The following is a 23,626-nucleotide window of genomic DNA, read 5'->3' as shown; positions in this document are numbered from 1 at the left end:
GGTATGCATACCTCCCAACTGTCCTGTTTTTAGAGGGGCAGTCCCTCTTTTGACAGCTCAACCTGCAGTCCCTCATTTGTACTGGAAAGTCCAGTTTTTGTCTGCACAGAACAGGCAGAAAAAGAAACAACGTTTCTAACTTAATTGGCTTTTGGCAGAGAGCCCAGAACAGCCACAACAGAAGATAAGATACATTTGTAACAATTCAAATGCATCTAGATAAGCAAATAAGTAATTGCAACAATATCCCTTGGGTAAAGTTAGACTCACAGCTTAAAGGGCAATTTACCTTCATTAGCAAAACTGTAAAAACTGAAAAAAAACCACATAAATATGTTCAAACTTTTATAAACTGCGAAATTTTGTAAAATGAACATGGTAATTAGGGGGTGTGGCCACAAAAATGGGCCTGGTCAAAAAAATTTCGCCACGCTACGAGCGGCAACTTTTTTGTCCCTCTTTTTATTTCCAAAATGTTGGTAAGTATGGGTCAGGGTCAGGAGCTGGTAAACTTTTTGTAGACCCGCAAAGAACTAGTCCCAAGACTAGGAGAAAACGTTGCTTTATTTGGCGCAGGCTGGGGTAAGTCCGCCTAGCAACAGAATACCAACATCTCTACAAAACCTTTGAGACTGGCTGCTAAAAAAAAAAAATCTCATGAGTCATAAGCTACCGCCCAGTCATGAGCATCTGCTTGTACCAGCCTTCAGTATTGTTGTAAGTGATTCACAGATAACCTTAAAGCGGTGGTTCACCTTTAAGGGTAGGACTACACAGGCATTTTCGGCAAGATCAGACGCGCTTCGCAGAAACGCAGGAGTCAACTCGGAAGTGACGGATATAAGGTAAGATATACAAATGTCGGATGAAGTCCTAGCGTTGATCTGACGCGACACAACTGTCGGATGCAGATGATGTGCACTGTGCCAGCGTGCTGCGTTTTTGCGCAGCGCGTCGGACCGTGCCGAAAACTCCCGTGTAGTCCTACCCTAAGTCAACTTTTAATGTTATAGAATGGTCAATTCTAAGAAACTTTTATTCATTTTCTGTAGTCTTTTTTAATTGTCTTTTTCCTTCAAGCTTCCAAATGGGGGTCAGCGACCCCCCATCTAAAAACAAATGCTCTGTAAAAGGCTACACATGTATTCTTATTGCTACTCTTTATTACTCTTATTAACTTTCCATTCAGGGCTTCTCCTATTCATATTGCAGTCTCTTATTGCAATCGGTGCACGGTTGCTAGGGTAAGTTGGACCCTAGCAACCAGATTGCTAAAACTTCAAACTGGAGAGCTGCTGAATAAAAAGCTAAATAACTCAAAAAACACAGATAAAAAACTACTCACACCCAAGAGACTTAACAATAAACAATGAGTCTCAGGGAAGAGCAAAGTATGAGGAGTATGTAACAAGTTGAAAGTTTCATAGCTTGTCACCTATAGCAACCAATTGGCAGCTAAATAAAAACAAAGCAACATCTGATTGGTTGTTATCGGCAGCTACCCTTATATAAACTTTGAGCCTTTTATTACATTCCCGACTCATATAAATACTAATAAATCAAGGTAGCCTGCGCACGCATGTTGTCAGAACGCCATAACCTTTTCCCAACTTCAACTGACATTTGCGCAGTTTCACGCGGAAACAACCACGTTACGCAATCTATAACGCGTATCTTTTCTCACTGAATAGCCCTTACGTCACTAAGGCGGGCTATTTTTGTGTGATTGGTTAAACAGCCCCTAGGCTGTCACGTGAATGCACAGGTTGAGGTGATTGACAGCGCAACGCCCCAGCCGCGTCACAATTCTTGCTCATGCGCACAGTTTGTTTTTGACAGAGAAGGGCGGGGTTTGTTTGCTGGTAGCGCGCAGACGCAGGTATTGGTAGACGGTACCAGTAGCGGTGACGTGTTCGCTGCGGTGAGTTATCCGGCGACTCGGCTGTACTTCGATGTTGCGGAGTTGGTTTGCCTCGGTGAGTATGCGACGATGCTGAGTGTTCTCTTGAAGCGGGCGAGGTTTCCAAGCTTGTCACGAAAAACAGCTGTTACCAAGCTAATGGCGAGATATGGCTGTCATTAGCTACAAAATGGCTGCCGAGAGGTGTTTGGGTTCTGCCTGGCACTCCTAGGGCCGCGGCTTTCTACAGAGGGAGATCTTCCTTCTGTAATAGCTTCCTACCAGCTGGACTGGCGCTACCCGGCATGCTTTGCAGTGACAGGAAGTTGTCCAGCTGGTCAGCTGCACTTTGAAGCTGACTTCCATGGCAGAACTTTTTGTCGGTCCATTTTAGGGATGCACCAAATTCAGCATTCAGTTCGGTATTCTGCCAGGATTTGGTCATTTTCAGTAAAATTCAGATTCAGCCGAATCCTTGTGCCTGGCCAAACCGAATCCTTAAAATCATGTGACTTTGTCACAAAACAAGGAAGTAAAAATTTTTTTAGCCACACACTTTGTGCGAGGCTCTCTCTTTCCCTCCCCCTCACTGACAGTTAAGTTGGTGTTTTAAAGGAGACCTTTTGTGTAAAAAAAATAACGTACCAATTCATTATACTCATTTAGATATAGAAGAATTGTGCTTAAAAAAAGTAGTGTTTTAGGCTGATTTATTTAGTATTTCTGCGAAAACTATATAATAATTCCTCTCTTCTCTTCCACTTCCTGCTCCTTGAATTTCCAGGCTGTGCAGAGGAGTCTCTGGCTCTTAGCTGACTGTACTGTAGGGCAGGAACCAATCAGCAGCTAGCGGGACCTGATAGGGAACTGGAGCCTGCCTGTGCTTGTGTGACTGCAGGGCTGTGATTGGCTGTCCCCCTCCTACTGTGTTTCTGGCTTGGACACGCCCACCCCTCATTTGAAACAGGGACCATAGAACATCTATAGGGAGCTCCAATAAAGGGGCTATTTTTAAAGATACTATTAATTTTTTAGCATCATATAAAAACAACACCATATATTACTTATAATTGCCTACAAAATTAGTTTTTTTTTCATTTAGCCTATATGTCTCTTTTAAGGGGGAAGGCAAGAGTCTGGGGTTATAAGTTTAACCTTTTCATTTGGTTTTAATCTTCCTGTAAATGCCATTGCTGTGGAAAAGCTGTGTCTGCGTGTTTATGTTCTTTGCACTAGTGTGCTGGAACAGACCTGGCGGAGTATTGATTTCTTTCTTGAGGTAGAACCAGAAAGAAAGAAAGAGAAAGGGATAAACTAATGCTGGCAATTATACTTATAAACAACTTTATAAACATTGGAGATGTTTAGCTGTTGTGTACAGTAAAGCACAGACTTTTTAGGAGGCAGTCCCCATTAAGACTTAATGTCAACTTTTCGTATGATGTAGAGAGTTATAGTCCGAGACCATTTGCAGTTGGTTTTAATTATTTGTAGTTTTTGAGTTATTTAGCTTTTTATTCAGCAGCTCTCCAGTTTGTAATTTATGCAATCTGGTTGCTAGGGAACAAATTACCCTAGCAACCATGCGCTGATTTGAATAAGAGGCTGGGGTATACATAGGGAAGGGTCTGAATAGAAAGAGGAGTAAAACGGTAGCATCTGTTGTGGGGATTTTAGAGCTGTCGGAGGAGTGAATAAGTGAGACTTGTGCAGGGCTAGAAAATGTTTATGCCCACCAAGCATTATATAGTGAATAAAGTACCCCCTCTTGTAAAATATAAGGATATCATAAGTTACCGAGGAGTTTCATGACCATATAAAAGCACAAGGCTGAAGGATATAATTTACAAGATATTCATGGCTTTTGTGTATTATACTATTATAAAGATAAATTGTCCAGGGGAAGCGGTGTACTTTTAGAGCCAATAGACCCCACTTATAAGAAATGCTGTTTTGGAGGTGGTAGGATCTGTGCTAAATAAAATATGCCCATGTCTTTATAGTGGAAAAAGTACATGAAGATTGAGTACATTTAAACTTTACACAGTAGATTATTCTTGTACCTTACCTGACTAAAGTCGCGCGTATTTGGTTCATACCTTCATTATTAAAACTTCATTATTAATTTCTACTTTGCATGGGTGCAACGTTGGGTGGTGACTTACAGAAGTCTGCAGCCGACATTCCTCTAATTCCTCACCTGACGTCAATTTTTAGATAACATGTAATGGCTATGAGCAATGAAGTGAGTTATAATTCACACAACCATTATTCATTCCTACTTCCTTTAATATAGAATTATACTAGGATTAGATTGTTACATAGTTTTTTAATTATTTGCCCACCCCTTCTACATCTTTCTCTCTTTCTAATTGGGGTCACTGACCCCAGCAGCCAAAAAAAGCTATTGCTCTGTAAGCTAACAATTTTATTATTATTTTTACTTTTTATTTCTTATCTTTCTCTTCAGTCCTCCCCTCCTATTCATCTTCCAGTCTCTCGCTTAAACTATTGCCTGGTTGCAAAGGTAAAAATTAACCCTAGAAACCAGATTGCTGCTAAAATTCCAAACTGGAGTTGCTAAACAAAAAGCTAAATCATGGAAAAAGGAATTGCACATTCTTTCATAATATCATTGCCTATGTAATACTAAAAATTAATTTAAAGGGATTCTGTCATCGGAAAACATGTTTTTTTCAAAACACACCAGTTAATAGTGCTACTCCAGCAGAATTCCAGCAGAATTCTGCACTGAAATCCATTTCTCAAAAGAGCAAACAGATTTTTTTATATTCAATTTTGAAATCTGACATGGGGCTAGACATTTTGTCAATTTCCCAGCTGCCCCTGGTCATGTGACTTGTGCCTGCACTTTAGGAGAGAAATGCTTTCTGGCAGGCTGCTGTTTTTCATTCTCAATGTAACTGAATGTGTCTCAGTGGGACATGGGTTTTTACTATTGAGTGTTGTTCTTAGATCTACCAGGCAGCTGTTATCTTGTGTTAGGGAGCTGCTATCTGGTTACCTTCCCATTGTTCTTTTGTTTGGCTGCTGGGGGGAAAAGGGAGGGGGTGATATCACTCTAACTTGCAGTACAGCAGTAAAGAGTGATTAAAGTTTATCAGAGCACAAGTCACATGACTTGGGGCAGCTGGGAAATTGACAATATGTCTAGCCCCATGTCAGATTTCAAAATTGAATATAAAAAAATCTGTTTGCTCTTTTGAGAAATGGATTTCAGTGGATTAACTGATTAATTGTGAAAAAAATATTTTTTCCCATGACAGTATCCCTTTAATGTTGAACACACCCTTTTAATAAGAACAATCAATGTAGCACATTGTAACAGTTTGGAGAGTCTGGTAAGAGTGCTGTCCATGATTTTCCAATGAGTTTTAACTGCAGGCAGCGGTAGCAGGTGGTGAGTGAAAAGACACAACATGGATTCACATGCCAACCTGATAAATGCACCATGATAATGAAACTAGCTCCCAGATTTAGCTGAGCACTCTATTGGGTATGTTTTTTGGTGGCTGGCCTTTTTTCCTCATTGACTGTGGCTGCGAGCTCTCTTTAACGGACATTTGTGTGACGGAACTCACAGGCTTTATCTGCACTTAAGACACCCCAGGGTATTGAATTATTATGAGCAGCTGCATGGAATCAATGATCAGAACTAAATATATATAAATATACCTGCTATATTTATAGATTGACAGAAATTAGCTATATTTTCTGTGTCCTTATTAAGGCAATTTTACTGAATATATATGATTCATTTGTGGGGTAATGAAGCCCAGAGTGATTAATGAGCATCTTAAAGATGGGAATACGCTAGGTTTATTGATCATTTGGAATTCCGTTCACAGCGCAGCTCCAGTAAATCTCGGCAGCTTTCTGCTTCATAAGAAAAAAAGGGCCCCATTCAGCACTTATTAAATATCTGTGTATTATATGAAGGTGCATCAGAGGAGCACTAACACTTCTTCCTCCAGAATGTCTCTTAGATGTGCTGTTCACATTAGGCTTCAGAATATTGCATTAACTGATACACAAAGCTGTCAATCGTCCTTTAAACCATAACTATGATCCTTATCTCCGCTCTTGCCCCGAGAAGCACCTGCTTGTTAGGAGGCTAAGGTTCTGAATTCAATCTTAAAATGCCATTTTGGTTGTGTGCATATAATGCCATGTAACAGACTTGCTGTACTCTTTATAGAAACGTATACAGTAGTGTGGTAGTACAACTGAAAGCAGTACAGCAGCTGTCTGCATTAAAGGAGAGATGTTGTACATTATGTTTTGTGCTTCTGTACCAGCCCAAGGCAACCACAGCCCTTTAGCAGTAAAGATCTGTGTCTCCAAACCAAAGATGCCCCAGTAGCTCCCCATCTTCTTTTCTGCTGATTCGCGGCACATGCTCTGTGCTGCTGTCACATACTGAGCTTAGGGACCCACTCACAATATACAGTACATATAGAATAGAAATGTCACAATATAAGGCTGATTAGTAATTAATACAGATAATTACTACATGGCAGCACAGAAACCAGTGCAATTAGCATCAGAATTTAATAATCAGCCCTATAGCATCAGCTTATATTACAGACCAACCTCATTTTCTGCTTGATAATTAGTGACGACCCCTAAGCTTAGCTTCTCAACAGCTGCTCAGAGCCCACTGAGCATGTGAGTGTCACAGACACTTTCCAAGATGGTGACCCCCTGTGACAAGTTTGAAGTCCTGGATCATTGCTGCTATTGACAAGCTGAAACTTAAGGCTGGTACAATAAGTTCAGCATATAAAATATGGCGTATTTAGGCATATTCATTTTTAGGGTTTAGTTCACCTTTAAAGAAATATACCCCCAGAATGAATATCAAAAGTATATATTATATTAAGTGGCCTATTCAAGAACCTTACCAAACTGGAATATATATATATATATATATATATATATATATATATATATATATATATATATATATATATATATATATATATATATACATACCTTACTCTGAAGACCTGAATTGCATTTGTCTTAGGGTAAGGACACACGCTAAGATTCGGGGAGATCTTCTTTAATGTCCCCGAAAAGCCTTCCCGATGGCTAGAATCTAAATCGCAAGCAGGATGGCACTCGGAGCGCTTCGTTTTCCGAAGTTGCCTCACGAAGAAACTTCGGGCGGAAAATGAATCGCACTGAGTGCCTCCCGCTGGCGATTTAGATTCTAGCCAGCGGGAAGGCTTTTTGGGCAGATTAGTCGCCTGAAGAAAAGGCAATTTGTCGCCGGGCAACTAAATCTCCCCGAATCTTCCAGTGTGTCTCTGCCCTTAAAGGAACAGTAACGTCAAAAAATCAGTGTTTTAAAGTAATGAAAATATAATGCAGTGTTGCCGTGCACTGGTAAAACTGCTGTGTTTGCTTAAGAAACACTACTATTGTTTATATAAATAAGCTGCTGTGTAGCAATGGGGGCAGCCATTCAAAGGAGAAAAGGCTCAGATTACACAGCAGATAGCAAATAAACTCTGTGTGTCGAATGGTGTTATCTGTTATCCATTAGTTAACCTGTGCCATATAGCCGTTTTTCAATTTCCGCCATTGCTCCACAGCAGCTTGTTTATATGAACTATAGTAGTGTTTCTGAAGCAAACAGATCAGTTTTACCAGTGCAGGGCAAGAGTACATGATATTTTCATTACTTTAAAACACTTACATTTTTTTGGTGTTACTGTTCCTTTAAAGTTAATTTGCTACTTAACAGACTTCTGCTTGCCTTAGTTCATGAAAAGTCAACTACTGGATGTGTTCCCGATTTGGCCTCTCAAGTCTGGGTCAATTGAGATTTAATTTGATCACATCTTTAAGGCCAACAATTATTGCATGAATGGCCTGTACAGACCACATATATGGTTAATGGTGTCCTCTGCTGCCATGATTTTACACACATCTGATAAATATATGAACCAGCCCAAAACAGATATAGATCAAGGAGGCTGTCAGTCAGCCCCAGTATAAACATTTGGCCCTAATATCACACCAACTGCTGTTCTATTTGCTTTTCCATATTCTCTGCAATGGATGTGATATGGGGATGAGGATGGGGCAATCTGTGGTATAGAGCATATATTTCCAAATTGTCTTTCTCCCGAATTACTGTATTTTTAAAGCTAAGCAACAGCTGAAGTACTGTATAGAATGTACAAATAATTGCAAGATGCTAAGCAACTTGTTGTTTATTTTTTTTAAGCTGCTGTGGACTGATTTGTGACAGAAAGTCGTTGCTAAAATTGGAAATACTTTATTGGAGGGGATCTGGCCAAGATGTCTGGAATGAAGAAGCCTGTGCTGTTTCAGTCTTGGGAGGAAGATGAGTGCCTGGAATACTATGGCATGCTTTCCCTCCATCGCATGTTTGATGTAGTTGGTTCCCAGCTAACACAAAATGACATTGATGTCCTATCTTTTCTGCTGCATGAAACCCACCCCTTCACACATCCTTTGGATCCCCAGCTATGGACAGCTGAAGAAGAGGCTGGTGAAGCAATGCCTAACAGTGCCTTGCTATCAGCTTGGCAAAGGTGGAATCGTGGTAGTAGAACACTTAATAATTTGGACTCTCCAGATCTTCTTCGACCCAAGGATGGGACTGAGCTACTGCTTGAACTTGAGAGAAGGGGAAAATGTGATGAGAGCAACTTTACACATCTCTTGCAACTGTTACGTGTATTAACACGTCATGACCTTCTCCCATATGTTACCACGAAAAGACCCCGTGCAGGTAATAAACTTCTTTTATGTGATGCTTAATCTTCAAAGCAAGTCTATAGCCAAACCAAACCTTTGTATAATCAATTACAAATTCGGTACTGTATCAATTTTAACTTCACTGCCCCTTTCTCAGCATTTTATTCTCTTCATTCTCTCTTCATGCAGCATTTGTGTGTCAGATTTTGATAGACAGGTCAAATATATATATTTCTGAGTGAATGTATTAGAGCTAACTCAAATAAACGATTTCAGCACATGCAGAATATAACAAAATAACTGACTTTGGCACAAATTCTGCATGTAGAGTCAGGATTCCTGTAGATTTTAATAGTGAGCTCTAATATAGACCCTCTGAAAGACTGTATTAAAACTAAGTGTTATTCAAAATCAGACTCCCAACTCCTGCATAAAGAGAGGGTGAAAAGAGACGGATGCAGAGAGGAGGATAGTGAAGAACTTGTTTATTTCAGAAATAATGATCCATGTCTTTCAAAAAGCTAAGCTTGGGGGTCATCCAACATCAGCTTAAAGGGACAATGTCATGGAAAAACATGTTTTTTCTAAAACAGATCAGTTAATAGTGCTACTCCAGTAGAATTCTGCACTGAAATCCATTTCTCAAAAGAGCAAACTGATTTTTTAATATTCAATTTTGAAATCTGACATGGGGCTAGACATTTTGTCAATTTTCCAGCTGCCCCTGGTCATGTGACTTGTGCCTGCACTTTAGGAGAGAAATGCTTTCTGGCAGGCTGCTGTTTTTCCTTCTCAATGTAACTGAATGTGTCTCAGTGGGACACGGGTTTTTACTATTGTGTTGTTCTTAGATTTACTAGGCAGCTGTTATCTTGTTTTAGGGAGCTTCTATCTGGTTACCTTCCCATTGTTCTTTGGCTGCTGGGAGGGAAAAGGGAGGGGGTGATATCACTCTAACTTGCAGTATGGCAGTAAAGAGTGATTGAAGTTTATCAGAGCACAAGTCACATGACTTGGGGCAGCTGGGAAATTGACAAAATGTCTAGCCCCATGTCAGATTTCAAAATTGAATATAAAAGAATCTGTTTGCTCTTTTGAGAAATGGATTTCAGTGCAGAATTCTGCTGGAGCAGCACTATTAACTGATTCATTTTGGAAATTTTTTTTTCCCATGACAGTATCCCTTTAATATTAGCAGGAAGTGGTTACATTTGTTATATAAACTTATGTTGCTGGGCTGATAAATGTAATGCGAAAGGTGTTCGTTTCTGTACTTTGCAAAAACAGTGGCATCGTAGGCAAGATTAAAACTGTAAGCTGAGCCACAAACTCAGTGATACAAAGTGGAATATTATAGATAAGTGATTTTTAATGACCTTTTAAGCTGTATGCAAAAGTTGTTCATTTGGTGTAAGTGTAGTTTGTTAGCACAGGTATGGGACCTCTTATTCAGAATGCTCGGGATCTGGGGTTTTCTGGATAATGGATATTTCTGTAATTTGGATCTTCATATATTAAGTCTACTAGAAAATCATGTAAACATTAAATAAACCCAATAGGCTGATTCTGCTGCCAATAAGGATTAATTATATCTTAGTTGGGATCAAGTACAAGGCACTTTTTTATTAATACAGAGAAAAAAGAAATCCATTTAAAAAAAAATCTGGATTATTTGGTTATAATGGAGTCTATGAGAAACAGACTTTCTGTAATGTGGAGCTTTCTGGATAACGGGTTTCTGGATAACGGATCCCATACCTGTAATAGAAAGTTCTGCTTATACCGCCTAAATATAAGACTTTCACTGAATACGTTTTGAGAGGTTATATGGTATTATAATTAATTAATAATGTAAGTTTTAACGTTGTGTATTTAAAAATCGTACATTATCACTTTGCCTTTTGTTTAACATTGTCATTTTCATTGCATTTTATCTTAGTATCCCCTGAGCGGTATACTTATGGTCCGTCTATTTTGGATTCTGATCAGCAAATGGATAGATGTCTTAATCCAAACCCTGCAGACACCAGAGAAGAAAACTGGGAAACAGGTAATTTTTGCTTAAATGTAAAAAAAAACAAAAACAAATGTGGCTAACCAGACTTTACTTTTCTCTCTTAATGTGTAACCTTAACAATAAAAAAAAAAAAATTGCAGAGGTCAGTCATATTTGTTTAATATTACTAGGGATGCTCCAAATCCATAAAGGTATAAGGAATACATTTATACTTATTTCTTTGTAGAGATGCGCCGATACTGGAATCAGTTCAGGATTCGGCTGACTCCAAGTTTTTGGGGGTTTTTTTTTGGCAGGATTCGGCCAAATATAAATGCCTAGCCATATTTAGACTCTTAAGAACATGTGACTTCAGACCATGTGAGGCTTTGGAGTTTTGGCCAAATCTGAAAAAAGTGGATTTGTGCAATTTCATTGTCTGCCATTGATAAGCTACTTGATAGCTCTCCCATGTATAGGACTGTGATCATTAGATATGTTATTACTGGCTCATCTGGAACCACTAGTACTGCAGCTGGTCAGTACAGTGGTTACAGAACTATTGTAATGGCCCATTGATTGAAAACATTTGCCTTCTGTATCTCAGTTTTAAAATTAATGATGTATGTCACATAAGCAAGACATCTTATTCCACAGAATGCTAATTTTTATGTGTGTGAAACGGGCATAGAATATGGTTTGATTAAAACCCGATAAAGAATATTAAGAACATGTCATGCACTTTGACTTCTTTAACATAAGACCATATGCAGGGGTTTTCTGTGGCTAATGATATTTAAAGTAATGTTCTGTATCTGTGTGTGGTTCAGAATTTAGTCTGACATTAATTACATAATTCACACTTCAGCTGTTGTAATAATTGCAATTATGAACTTAAACATCCTTACAATGTTATATCAAAATGACCTCAGACAGCCTCAGCAATTTGTCATTGAGAAAGTGAGAGGTGTTTAAATGGCATATGCAGAATTTTTCTGCTAAAGGAGAACTAAACCCTAAAAAGGAATATGGCTAAAAATGGCATATTTTATATACTGAACTTATTGCACCAGCCTAAAGTTTCAGCTTGTCAATAGCAGCAATGATCCAGGACTTCAAACTTGTCACAGGGGGTCACCATCTTGGAAAGTGTCTGTGACACTCACATGCTCAGTGGGCTCTGAGCAGCTGTTGAGAAGCTAAGCTTAGGGGTCGTCACTAATTATCAAGCAGAAAATGAGGTTGATCTGTAATATAAGCTGATGCTACAGGCCTGATTAAATTCTGATGCTAATTGCACTGGTTTCTGTGCTGCCATGTAGTAATTATCTGTATTAATTACTAATCATCCTTATATTGTGACATTTCTATTCTATTTGTACTGTATATTGTGAGTGGGTCCCTAAGCTCAGTAAGTGACAGCAGCACAGAGCATGTGCAGTGAATCAGCAGAAAAGAATATGGGGAGCTACTGGGGCATCTTTGGAGACACATCTTTACTGCGAAAGGGCTGTGGTTGCCTTGGGCTTGTACTGAAGCCCAAAACATAATATACAACATTTCTAGCCTACTTTTTTGGTTAAGTTTTAGTTCTCCTTTAAATGGCTCTTATCTGTTCCAAAAAACTTCAGAGGAAGCCCTATTGTAGCATGTCATTGTGCATTAAGTGCCCTATTATTTGTTTAATCCATTGTATTTGCAAATTTGTCTTTAAAGGGTCTAACTCCAGCAAAAGAAAGCGAGGTGGAACTCAAAAGATGGGGCATTGCCCCAAACCAAAGAGAAATAAAGTGGGCAACACTCCCTCGCAGAATCCGAATAACCAGAGCAAAGTAACATGTGGTAAGTTCTCGTCTATCCAAGCTTGTCTTAAGCTATAGAAGTAAATATCCTCCTGTGAAAGACAGGAAACCCATGAGAATAGTTTTTTCCACAAGTTAAAAGTAGAAGACGAGTTTGCATTGAATGGGGTCTATACAAGTATAGGCACACAAAGAGAACAAGAGAACTTCTGTAAGAATTGGCTTATCTTGATAGTTGCTCTTGCATTTTATTCCTGACTTTGGAAAGTCAATTGCTCAGTTGGTTCAAGTGGTTTAGTACTAAGGTTCCGTACTTTAAACACTTCTTGTGTGTCTACAGCATTGTTGCATTTACCTCTAAAGGCAGACTCTGAACCTCTTTTGTGTCTTTTCACTAACACATTTTTACAACTGGCCTACAACCCATTGTAAAGCTTTATGTCTTCATATGGCTGAATTAACTTGCTCTTCCATATGTCTTTAATTACGTCTCATTCTAAAACATTCCACCTATCTGAGAATTTACACCACTGTCTTCCTGCATTATTTATTGGCCACAATGAGTGAAAAATGAGACTCAAGTAAAACATTATAATGCTTGTGCAAACAACACTATGGGATATTGGTTTAATCTGTGCTATCACTGGGATCTTGTCTGCTCTTCTCAGAGTATTTCTCAGTTCATCCATAAGAGCAGATAATTATTGGATTTTTTAGGTACAATTCTTCACCTGCCTTTTAATGACACGTTACAGGGGTGGAAATACTTCTGCAATCTATATTCGTTGCGGAATCCATTACAAAACTGTCTGGTTTTACAATCTTTTAAGCTCTAAACCAGAGTAACCAAACCATACTTCCTCTCTTAAGCCACAGCATCTGTTTCTTTGTGCCTGATCTCCCCTTTCATTTTTTTGGGTTTGTCTCAGTCTTTTATAACCGTTTCTGCAGGCTGCAGAACATATAACCAATATGAAGCAACTTCATTCTGTGTGCTTTTAAGATGCATGACTAATACAATCAAATGGAAAGGCTATCTGGGTCATATCTGTGCAGTGCCCCTTTGGTGATGGCAGAGGCACATTCAAGCATTTATGATTTTATTTTAAATTAAACCTAAAAATGTTCTCCAGTGTAATGGTTTCCTCTGAGCATTTGCAAATATTATACTATTTCCAGCTCACACAACTTCTCATAATCTAACTGATCACAGCATAGCACAAACGCAATTTTCTAATTTTTGTCTAATATTTCTGTGCTGCAATATTTCTCACATTTCAACGATTTGCAGGAAATGGGTGCTAAAGAAGACAATCACTGATTAAAATTAAAAATACCTAAATACGTCAAACTTCTGATAGCTTCATGGATGAAACAGTAAGACCTTTCAACTCTTCGGTGTTGTGTTTCTTGAACCTTGTTGCTGCCAAGGGGTTATACAATTCACTGTTTTAATGTCTTGCATGGTCCCTGGCAGTGAATAGGTTACATATATATTTTTTTTTCCTAATTGTGCTTTAATACTTTTTGGCACACCCATTTTTATTTTAATGCTTTCATTGTTGAGCACTAGTGCCAATGCTCTGATTCCACCAGTTAGTTCAACAGCAAATAAAGAGCCGTAAGAAACTGCATGTGTATGTGGTCCTGTTGGCAAACTATGTATCCACGATTTAGGTTAAAATGACACTGTTCCACAAAGAATGCCCAGTAAATCTCCTGAATGTTCTATTATGCAAAGGAACTATTTGTTATAAAAATAGGAAGGGTGTGGTGTCATGTTTATGCCTCTACCCCCCTGTGTACTGTGTATTTGGTTTTTGCACCTTCCATTTAACACCAGGGACACTCTTTGTTGACCTTGTCAGTGTCTCTTCTTTACCAAACTAGTGGTAAGTGTAAAAGTAGGACTCTGAAAACAGTAAAAAAACTAATTTTATAAATATTTCTTAAGCACAGCTAACCAGGAAGTAAGTACTACCCCTTAAAATGGAAACCGTGCATTTACAGCAAAGCTGCAATTAACGTATTCCACTTATTCCAGCTGCTGAGGCCATCACTTTCCAGCAGTATTTTCAAGGTGTGCACCTTTTGTTGTTGTCTATAAATTGAAATCGTGGAACTGAAAATTCCCTTTAATGGTTCATCACCTCTAACAAAGATCTGGTGAATTGGCTGTAAAATGCCACCTTTGTGGGCATTCAAGTTTTGCAGATCATAGTACTGATAAGTACAATTGTTTGTGTTACAGAAGTTTATATTACTACTATAAAAGTTACATCAGATCATAATATATCTAGGTAAATTAATAAATAAGCCCAGTTTAGATTACAGCCAATTGACATGAAAGCAAAAACAGATTACATCTTTAAAGGGGAACTATAGCGAAAATGAAAATTTAATATAAGCTTCATTATTCTGAAATAAGAAACTTATTCCTAACCCTAATTTTGATTCTGTTACCCCCTGTAGCGCTACCTTTTCCAAAAGTACCTCTCCCTTTGGAGCGCTCCCATGTAGCAGATAAATGCACAAGACCTGTCCTCAAACCGGGGTCCCACATTTTGTATCCTTGCCAGTGTCCTCCCTTGGGTGGCTCACTCACCAGGGTGCTCTCAGAGGCAGTCACACTGGAGATTACAGGCAGCTCTGCAGCAGGATCAATCTCACCAGTGGCACCTTTCTCCTCCTGAGTTTCTAGCAGCTTGGCAGGCAACAGGATGGGCTCTCTGTACTTCTAGAGATGCAGCAGCTTCTCTGCATTCTTGGACAGTCTCCCAAAAACTGGTTCTAGCTGGATGATGCAGCATAGAACCCCTGTTAAGCTCTGTTGGAGATCCTGTATGTTTGGCTCCAAAGTAAGGCACACCCTCTCTCCCAAGAATGCACTGGGGCGCCCAGCCAATTGGATGGCTCTCCAGCCTGTATCTGGTCTGATTCCCTACACAATCAATTTAAATATTGGCCATTGTTTCTGAAATAATCAAGTTTATCTTCACTATCCCTCTCTCAGCATCTGTTTCTCTTCATTCTGTCTTAATGCAGCAGTTGGGTGTCAGATATTCATTGACAGTTAGGTCCAATATATCTTATAGGAGGGTTCCTTTTGCCTAGAAGATGTATTAGAGCTCACTCTATTAAAATGACCAGACATCATGCCTCTCTATGTGCAAGATTTGTGCAAAAGGCAGTTATTTTGTTTCATTTTGTTTGTACTGGAATCAGTTATTTGAGTGAGCTCTAATCCATCTATTAGGAAAGGAGCCCCCCTTTAAGATATATTGGATCTAACTGTCAATGAATATCTGAAACCCAACTCCTGCATGAAGAGAGAATGAAGAGAAACAGGGATAGTATAGATTAAATTGATTATTTCAGAAACGATGCAGAATTTTTAATTGATTATATTTATTTCTTTCAGTATGTTGAAGCTTAAATAAAATTTAAATTTTTGCTATAGTTCTCCTTCTAATACCTGTTAAATAATGTTACAACACATTTTTGCTGTAGTCTCAATTTTAGCTTTACTGCCCCTTTAAGGAAGTTTAGTCAGTCCTATATAACCGTGTTCCTTCAGTATAGTTTATATTTTTTCATCGTCAAACTTTTCCTCTGCGCATTTGATATGTCTTGGTGTAATGTTGCTTTTCTCTTCAGCCGACCTGTCTCTAAAATTTAAATTCCAGGTGTTCTGAGCAAAGGTTGATGGTTAAGAGAGAAAGTCTCTCAAATAACGAAATGATCATGTGCTCTTCAGTTCTCAAACAAGCGCACCACAAAGGTAAATGTATGTATTCTAATAGCAAGGAACTGCTAAGGGAAGGCTGATACAAGTGCCATGACAACAGTGCATGCAGTTAATGAAATCCGTTAGCACAGGCACTACCCAGTCACTGGCAGGATTTATGCAGGCCCTTTTAGGGTGAATAAATATGCTTACAGGAACTTTTCTACTCACACTTTTTTGTGACATCCTCCTTTGCTTATTTTTATGCTGTAGTTTTAATTATTGGGGGGTAGTTTGCTTTTTCTGACATTTTTATTTATGTATATATTGGGATTGACAAATATTTCTGCTCTGTTGCTCAGTGCAGCAGATACCAGAAATATAGGGTAATATTTAAGCTGCTGTTCTAAAATCACTGTTATAATACCTGTATCAGTGCTTCTCACATGAATCCATTTAAAACCATTATCAGATTTTTATTCCCATAGAATATTTAAAATCAGTTTTTTTTTTGTTTTTTTTTTGTGAATTCTGTAAGCATCTCCAGTAGAGCTATAATTCTGAAAATGGAACAATTAAAGTAGAAGGAAAGTCTTCGTGCACTTGGGGGTTCCAAATGTTAGACTCCCCCAAGTGGTTGAATTTACTTACATGAAAACCCAGGCCGGTGCTCCTATCAGCAGAAAACTGCACCGGCCTGGGGTTATACCAGTGAGCACCACGGAGCCATCCTCTTCCATCTTCCTCTTTCTTTGCGCGGTAGAACGGAAAGCTGAATTTTAACTAAAAAGTCGGTTATTTCGTTCAACTGCTCATGAGGGAAAATTTGAAGAAAGAAGAAGCTGGGAGAGGATTGCTCCGTGGTGCTGGTATAACCCTGAGTCGGTACAGTTTTCTGCTGATAGGAGCACCGGTCCGGGGGTTTCAGGTAAGTCAGTACAATCACTTGGGGGTGCCTAACATTTGGCACCCCCAAGTGCAGGATGCCTTTCCTTCTCCTTTAAGTTTTTTTTTTTTTAATGGACCCTACCTTAAAATGTTTGGAATCTTTAGTCGTGACTGTTCATGACAGATCTCATACGTCAAGCTATCTGAGAGAGGAGCAGACTAGCTGTCAACTGACACCTTTTTTCTGCGTATTTAATCCAGTTAGAGGGAAATTTTCTATGCAAATGAATTTGTTCATTCGAAAAGTGCTGTGCTGTAAATGTCAAAACGCTCAACCTGTCTCTCTCGGTTCACAGTTAAGATCGCCAATGGAAAAAAGCCTTAACTAGCTGCTCTGACAGCCTGGCACTGCAAGTCAATGGTAAACTTGGGAGTGAAACACGGGCTTGTTTGTTTTTGCTTCCGTCTGTGCTCTTTATACCACCTGACCTGCTCAACATTTTACAATAACCATCTCAACATGGACACTTTTATATTGCAAAACATCTCTGTCTTCTGCGTGTGGTCTCTTTAATAAAGGGGAATAAGTTTATTTTGGATCCAGTACTGTGGTATTTAAAATCAGGTCATGGCTGCTTGTGCAACCTGGCTTGGCAATACCATCATCGAATATGTTTCGGACAGCCAAGGAAATGAAATGGAATTTTTACATCTGATCTGTCTCGTTTAAAAAGCTTATTGTTCTAATATCACAATATGATGATAAATGTGCATTTGAAGTGTATATTTTGTTTTTCCACACGTACTTGTTGTATTTATCTAACATCCTTTATGATCGCATAATCTGTGTTTGCATTCATCCGTTCCTTTTGACCTTGTCTGAGTACACATACAGGAACAAAGTATGTTTTATTTTTTTTACGTTCTGAAACCCACATCGTTACTGTTACTATGGGGTTAAAGGAGAAGGAAAGGCTTAAATTAAGTAAGCTTTATCAGAAAGGTTTATATAAATACATCGGTAAACTCTCAAAGTAATGCTGCTCTGAGTCCTCTGTCAAAAGAATTTCTTTCCTTTTGTTGTGTATACGTGGACATCTGTATCAGACTTCCTGTTTTCAGCATAAACCTCCAGGGCTAGGGCTTGAGCATGCTCAGTTTGCTCACCTCCCTTTTCCCCCTCCCTGCTTTAATCTGAGCCCAGAGCTATGAGTGAGCAGGGAGAGACTCAGGCAGGAAGTGATGTCACACCAAGCTAATATGGCAGCTGCTATCATAAACAAACAGAGTTTTAGAGCTGTTTACTCCGGTATGGTAAAGCATTCTACAGAATAAATATAGCATTGTAGCTTGCACTATTGTGGTTAATCGATTGGCAATAAACTGCCTTGAAAGCCTTCCTTCTCCTTTAATATAGTGCAAAATAAAACACAACCAGAAAAAAGTTTTTGTCCTGAATCAAAATAAATTTTTAAAAATATTGGTTTATGGGTAGTTTATGTATTTTTTTAATGGTTAAATTCTCTTGTTAGAGGGGATATGTGAGCAGAACAAAGCATTTTACATTACTATGTGTGATCACAGACTGGCTAGGCTTTCAAGTACTTCTTGAGCAAAAGGTATTCAAAAAATGATATTCTTGACCAAAGCTCTATTCAAGATGGTCCTACACTGTAAGAACCACTATTTTGGTGGAGTTGCTAAAAAGTGGATCTTTATCCTATTTGATCACAAAGACATATGAGCTCATCCGATCCTTTTGATCCCTGATCATAATAGGGATGCTCGGGACCTGGGGTTTTCCGGATAATTGATCTTTAAGTAATTTAGATCTTCATTTTTCTTAAGTCTTCTAGAAAATCATGTAAACATTAAATAAACCCAATTGACTGGTCTTGCCTCCAATAAGGATTACTCATATCTTAGTTGGGATCAAGTACAAGATACAGTTTTATTATTACAGAGAAAAAGGAAATCCGTTATAAAAATGTGGATTATTTTGATAAAATGGAGTCTATAGGAGACAGCCTTTCTGTAATTCAGAACATTCTGGATAAGGGGTTTCTAGACAACCAATCCTATGCCTGTATTATGTACAGTGCAGAAACCTGGCTATTTAATGTATTCCAGCTCTGCAATAGGTTCTAGTATTAAAACATAGGAATCCGCTACCAAGGAAAATAGCCTCACGGTCTGTATAAGCACAATAAATACATTGCTTTAAGGTTGACCAAAAACTCTTTTGTATCTTTTTTTAGAATATTTAAAACCGCAGCAGTGTTTTATATTGGTGCTGTTTATCACAAGAGCATCCCCACTCAACTGTAAAAATTTTAATAAAGTTTTCACTGGATGCTAAGGATTATGCTGCTGATTCTTGAGAAATACTGTGATCCTGTTGAATGAATTGGCAGTTAGGCAAGGTTTATATAGACATAAAGGACCAGTAACATCAAAATCTTTTGTAAAAAAAAATTGTTGGTATGCCCAGAGCATAGAGGAGGGGCAGACAAACTCCTTCTGAAATGGCGACAGGGCGAAGATCCATCGTGCGGTGCTTGATTTCTCCTCCCTGGCTATCTCCTATGAGGAAGGCAGGGAGGAGAAATTGAGTGCCGCATGATGCATTGCGATTGCCTTTTCTGAAGAGGAGCGCAAGCGGAGTTTCGTAAGGTATTTCTTAATAAAGACTTTAAAGTTTAATTTGTCTTGGTGGTTGTTTTTTTTTTTTTTTCAATGTATACTAATGAATTTAAAAAAAAAAAAAAAGATTTTTCATGTTACTGGTCCTTTAAAAGGTTCAACTTGATGGACGTGTGTGTCTTTCTTCAACCTAACTCACCATGTTACTATGTATCCTGCATCTGGTGGTTCCTTGGTACAAATTGCATCATGCAGGAACTACTCAAAGAAAATAGCTTAAAAAAAACATTTAACAACGCTCAACGTAGCATTCCTACTTTCCACTGCAAGGTCCCTTTACATTGTGCACAAGCATGCCTGTTAATCATGTAATTGAAATACTACAATCCAGCAACTGTTACTTGATGTGCAATGTTGAATACAATTCCATGCCTTTAGAAATTGTTACGCAAACTCTGCATTCTGACTGTAAACCGAATTCCTGTGCAATCAATTGTCATGTAACAAAGATATTGTAGTAAATTAAAAAGGGAATGCTTTCTCTCCTGTACCCTCCCTCAATCAGCTCTTCTGTTGTCCGTCACTTTATTTAGCAAATGGTTTTGTTGTGAGTTTAAGATACTTCCATCCATAAGATCAATCTTTTATTAAAGGAGAATTCATCCTGTAACATAAAAAACCCCTTCCCTACATAGACCCCCGTCTCTCCCCCCCCCCAGTCTACCTGGTACCTGGCGCAAATGCCCCTAACTTTTTACTTACCCCTCGGTGCAGATTCTGTCCCCGGGAGTTTGCAGCCGCCATCTTCTTTTCTTAATTAAACTTCGGAAGCAGACCGTTGTTTCCGGCGCATGCGCAGTTGGAGTAATATCCCGGTCCCGAACAACTGAGCATGCGACGAAAGTCATGGAAATTTCTGAAAGTCACAAAAAATGTCACGGAAATTTTCGTGACTTTCGGCGCATAGGCAGTTGTTCGGGACCGAAATATTACTCCAACTGCGCATGCGCCGAAAACGACTTTCTGCTTCTGAAGTTTAAAGAAGAAAGGAAGATGGCGTCTGTGAACTCCCGAGTACAGAATCTGCACCGAGGGGTAAGTAAAAAGTTAGGGGCATTTTCCCCGGGTACCAGGTAGGCAGTAGGAGGGAGGGGGTCTACTTAGGGTTGGGGGGTTGAGGTTTTTTATGCTACGGGTTGAATTCTTTAAATGAAAAAATGTTAATTTTAACACAATTGCCACAGTGTTCTTTTTAATTTTCCCACAAACCAATCAATCCTTACTAAATTAGTTGTCCACAATTCTAGGGGGCAGATTTATCAAGGGTTGATTAGTAAATTCGAATTTTCAAAATTAAATATTCACACATTAGAATTGTAATCCCACTATTCAAATGTGACATTTATCACACGTCGTCCGTGGAAGCAGTCCAAATTTTAATATTGGCCACCAAAAACCTGCCGAGTTCATGTACAAGTCAATGGCAGGGGTCCTTTGAGCCATCTGAAGATGTTAATAGCCTTCCTGACTTTCGAGTTTCAAGGAAAAACTATTTGAATTTTCCGTTAGGAACCATTCGATCGAATATTAGATCTTTGATTAGTTTTTTTGTGAGTATATCTGAACTTAAAAAAAAATTCACATGAATTCGAAATTCAACCTTTGATAAATGGTCCTCTGGGAGTCCAACATATTGCACGGCAGCAGTCATGATCTGTCCGCCATCTTATCTGATAGAGACATGCTGGTAGTTGTTCTTTAATATTTTATGCATAGCAGGCCATCTGTCCGTGGATTAGCCAGTCTCTGTATGGTCATGAAATGAAAGGTTGCGAAATTCATCTTTAACTTGGCATTGCCTGTTGCTCTGTAAATGTGACTTTATTACCAGCTTGAAGACTTGTGATAAAATCATGCCATACAGTAACTGGACAACATTAATATTTAGCCACTTTGAGTGCGTATTGATATTGGACTTTTATCACATTTTCTCCTACCAATAATATTTTAAATGCTGAATCATTATGTCTACCACGCCATAATTATCTTTGGTTTAGAAATAAAGGCTAAAAAAAGGCCTGTTAACATCATTGCCCATTTTTATACTCTTTTTTTTCCTTTGAATGGCATTTTACTTGGGAGAAACTGTTGCTGTTGGACTATCAAACTGTCATATTATGCACTCTCGGTTAAGCACTTCTGCAGGTTGACCTTCCACAAGAAAAAGAAAAAATAAAGCGGAAAAAAATCACTAAATAAGCGTATGTAACAAGACACTTTTATTTATAAAGATACCTACATTAGTTGTTTTGAACATTTTTTCTTTAATATTTTTGATTTAGACCCAAGCAAATCCAGTATATACATTTTCTGGCCAGACCATTTATTTTTTTAAATGTAACTTGCTACATTTCTTTTCAATGAGCCAAACAAGCAGTATGCCACATTAAGAATTATTGCGATGTTTACTTTCATGTTTTTTTTGTCCTAATGTAAGGCCTTATGGAAAATGTTGCTGAAAATGGCACTTTAAAGAAATCTGGATTTGAAACTTAAAAAGTTGCCCTGCTCCTATATGCTTTTATTGTTCTACTTTAATCACCTTTTGGAGCTATACTGGTCCTTATTGTTTAGAAGTTGCCAAGTTTTAACACTCTTGCATGACCTAATTCTATGAATGAAGTGTCTGATCTTAAATTCCCAGTTCTAATATATTCTGGTTTTGTTTTTCCCTTCCCCTTCTTCCCTTTGTTCCCTTCCCCTTTCTTCTAGGAATACGCTTGCGTGTTCGAGTAGAGTATTGCCAGCCTGAATCAATCTTGAGTCAAAGCGTGCTGTCTGTCAAGCAGAATCCTTTAGAGAAGCAGTTTGATCTGTTCAGCCAGTCAAACACGGTTCTGAAATCCCGGGACCTTGGCTTAATTATTTGTGACATCAAGTTCTCCGAGCTTTCCAAACTGGATGCATTCTGGACTGATTATTTGAATGGTTCCCTGCTTGAAGCCCTGAAAGGGGTCTTCATCACAGATTCTCTCAGAGAGTCAGTGGGACAGGAAACCACCCAGCTTCTGGTCAATGTGGATGAAGATGACTATGAAGAAGGTCGAAGACTTCTGCTAGACCATATATCCCAACCATATGACTGAACATCTGCCGTGTATACTTTCCAGAACTTGGGTCTAGGTGATATGCTCTTGGGAGAGGAAAAAGCATCTTACTGTACCTGCTGGTTATCAGGAATACAGATACTTTAACGTTCAACAGGCATTCAGCAGTTATTTCCCATGTGCTTCTAAAATCCAACGGTGCTGTTTATTCTGAAAAGTTCAGTGATTCATAAAAGTTGGTTTATTGGGGAAGAAACTGTGTAAGAACTAGGAGTATATATATATATATATATATATATATATATATATATATATATATATATATATATATATATATATATATATATATATATATATATATAGTGAATAAAGTACCCCCTCTTGTAAAATATAAGGATATTATAAGTTACCGAGGAGTTTCATGACCATATAAAAACACGAGGTCGAGTGTTTTTATACAGGTCATGGAACTCCGAGGTAACTTCTAATATCCTCATATTTTACAACTGGGGGTACTTTATTTATTATAATACACAAGTTTCAGTAAGTCGTGACAGAAATGACATCACTACTCACCGTTTATAACTGATGACATCAGAACTCACCGTTTATAAGGATATAATTTACAGGATATTCATGGCTTTTTTGTATTTTTTTATATATATATATATATATATATATATATATATATATATATATATATATATATTCTAGCAGTTCTTTGGTATGATAATTGGGTCTGAGTTGCATAAATATAGAAACAAACAAAAAAAGTCATATGCTGTGAGCACAACCAAAGGAAATTCT

General features: G+C 38.4%; 1 protein-coding gene and 1 long non-coding RNA gene across 3 annotated transcripts; both read left to right on the top strand.

Moving 5' to 3' along the window:
• The first annotated feature begins 749 nt into the window (after window positions 1-749).
• On the top strand, window positions 750-22,973 carry dedd2.S (death effector domain containing 2 S homeolog). 2 transcript variants are annotated; one of them, XM_041571566.1, is made up of 5 exons: window positions 750-845; window positions 8,160-8,690; window positions 10,596-10,706; window positions 12,369-12,494; window positions 22,485-22,973. In XM_041571566.1, the coding sequence occupies exons 2-5, from the start codon at window positions 8,234-8,236 to the stop codon at window positions 22,856-22,858; spliced, it is 1,068 nt and encodes a 355-aa protein (XP_041427500.1). In that variant the 5' UTR covers window positions 750-845; window positions 8,160-8,233; the 3' UTR covers window positions 22,859-22,973. The 2 variants fall into 2 exon arrangements, with proteins under 2 accessions (XP_041427500.1, XP_018082413.1); XM_018226924.2 differs by lacking the exon at window positions 750-845 and adding an exon at window positions 1,826-1,976.
• Window positions 15,794-17,661, top strand: LOC121396540. Its single transcript, XR_005963083.1, has 2 exons — window positions 15,794-16,235; window positions 17,426-17,661. It is a non-coding gene; the product is annotated as an uncharacterized LOC121396540 (long non-coding RNA).
• Window positions 22,974-23,626: the final 653 nt, after the last annotated feature.

The sequence above is a fragment of the Xenopus laevis genome, chromosome 7S, assembly GCF_017654675.1.
Source record: "Xenopus laevis strain J_2021 chromosome 7S, Xenopus_laevis_v10.1, whole genome shotgun sequence".
Classification (NCBI taxonomy): Eukaryota; Metazoa; Chordata; class Amphibia; order Anura; family Pipidae; genus Xenopus; species Xenopus laevis.
The sequence above is the reverse complement of the archived record's forward strand: the minus strand, read 5'-3'. Positions and strand labels throughout refer to the sequence as shown.

What these genes read in the sequence shown, in the direction of transcription:
- dedd2.S (XM_041571566.1), top strand. Translation starts at nt 8,234, where the DNA reads ATGTCTGGAATGAAGAAGCCTGTGCTGTTTCAGTCTTGGGAGGAAGAT. An exon ending in CACGAAAAGACCCCGTGCAG is followed by an intron (nt 8,691 to 10,595) that starts GTAATAAACTTC and finishes ATTTTATCTTAG; the next exon opens with TATCCCCTGAGCGGTATACT. An exon ending in CCAGAGCAAAGTAACATGTG is followed by an intron (nt 12,495 to 22,484) that starts GTAAGTTCTCGT and finishes CCTTTCTTCTAG; the next exon opens with GAATACGCTTGCGTGTTCGA.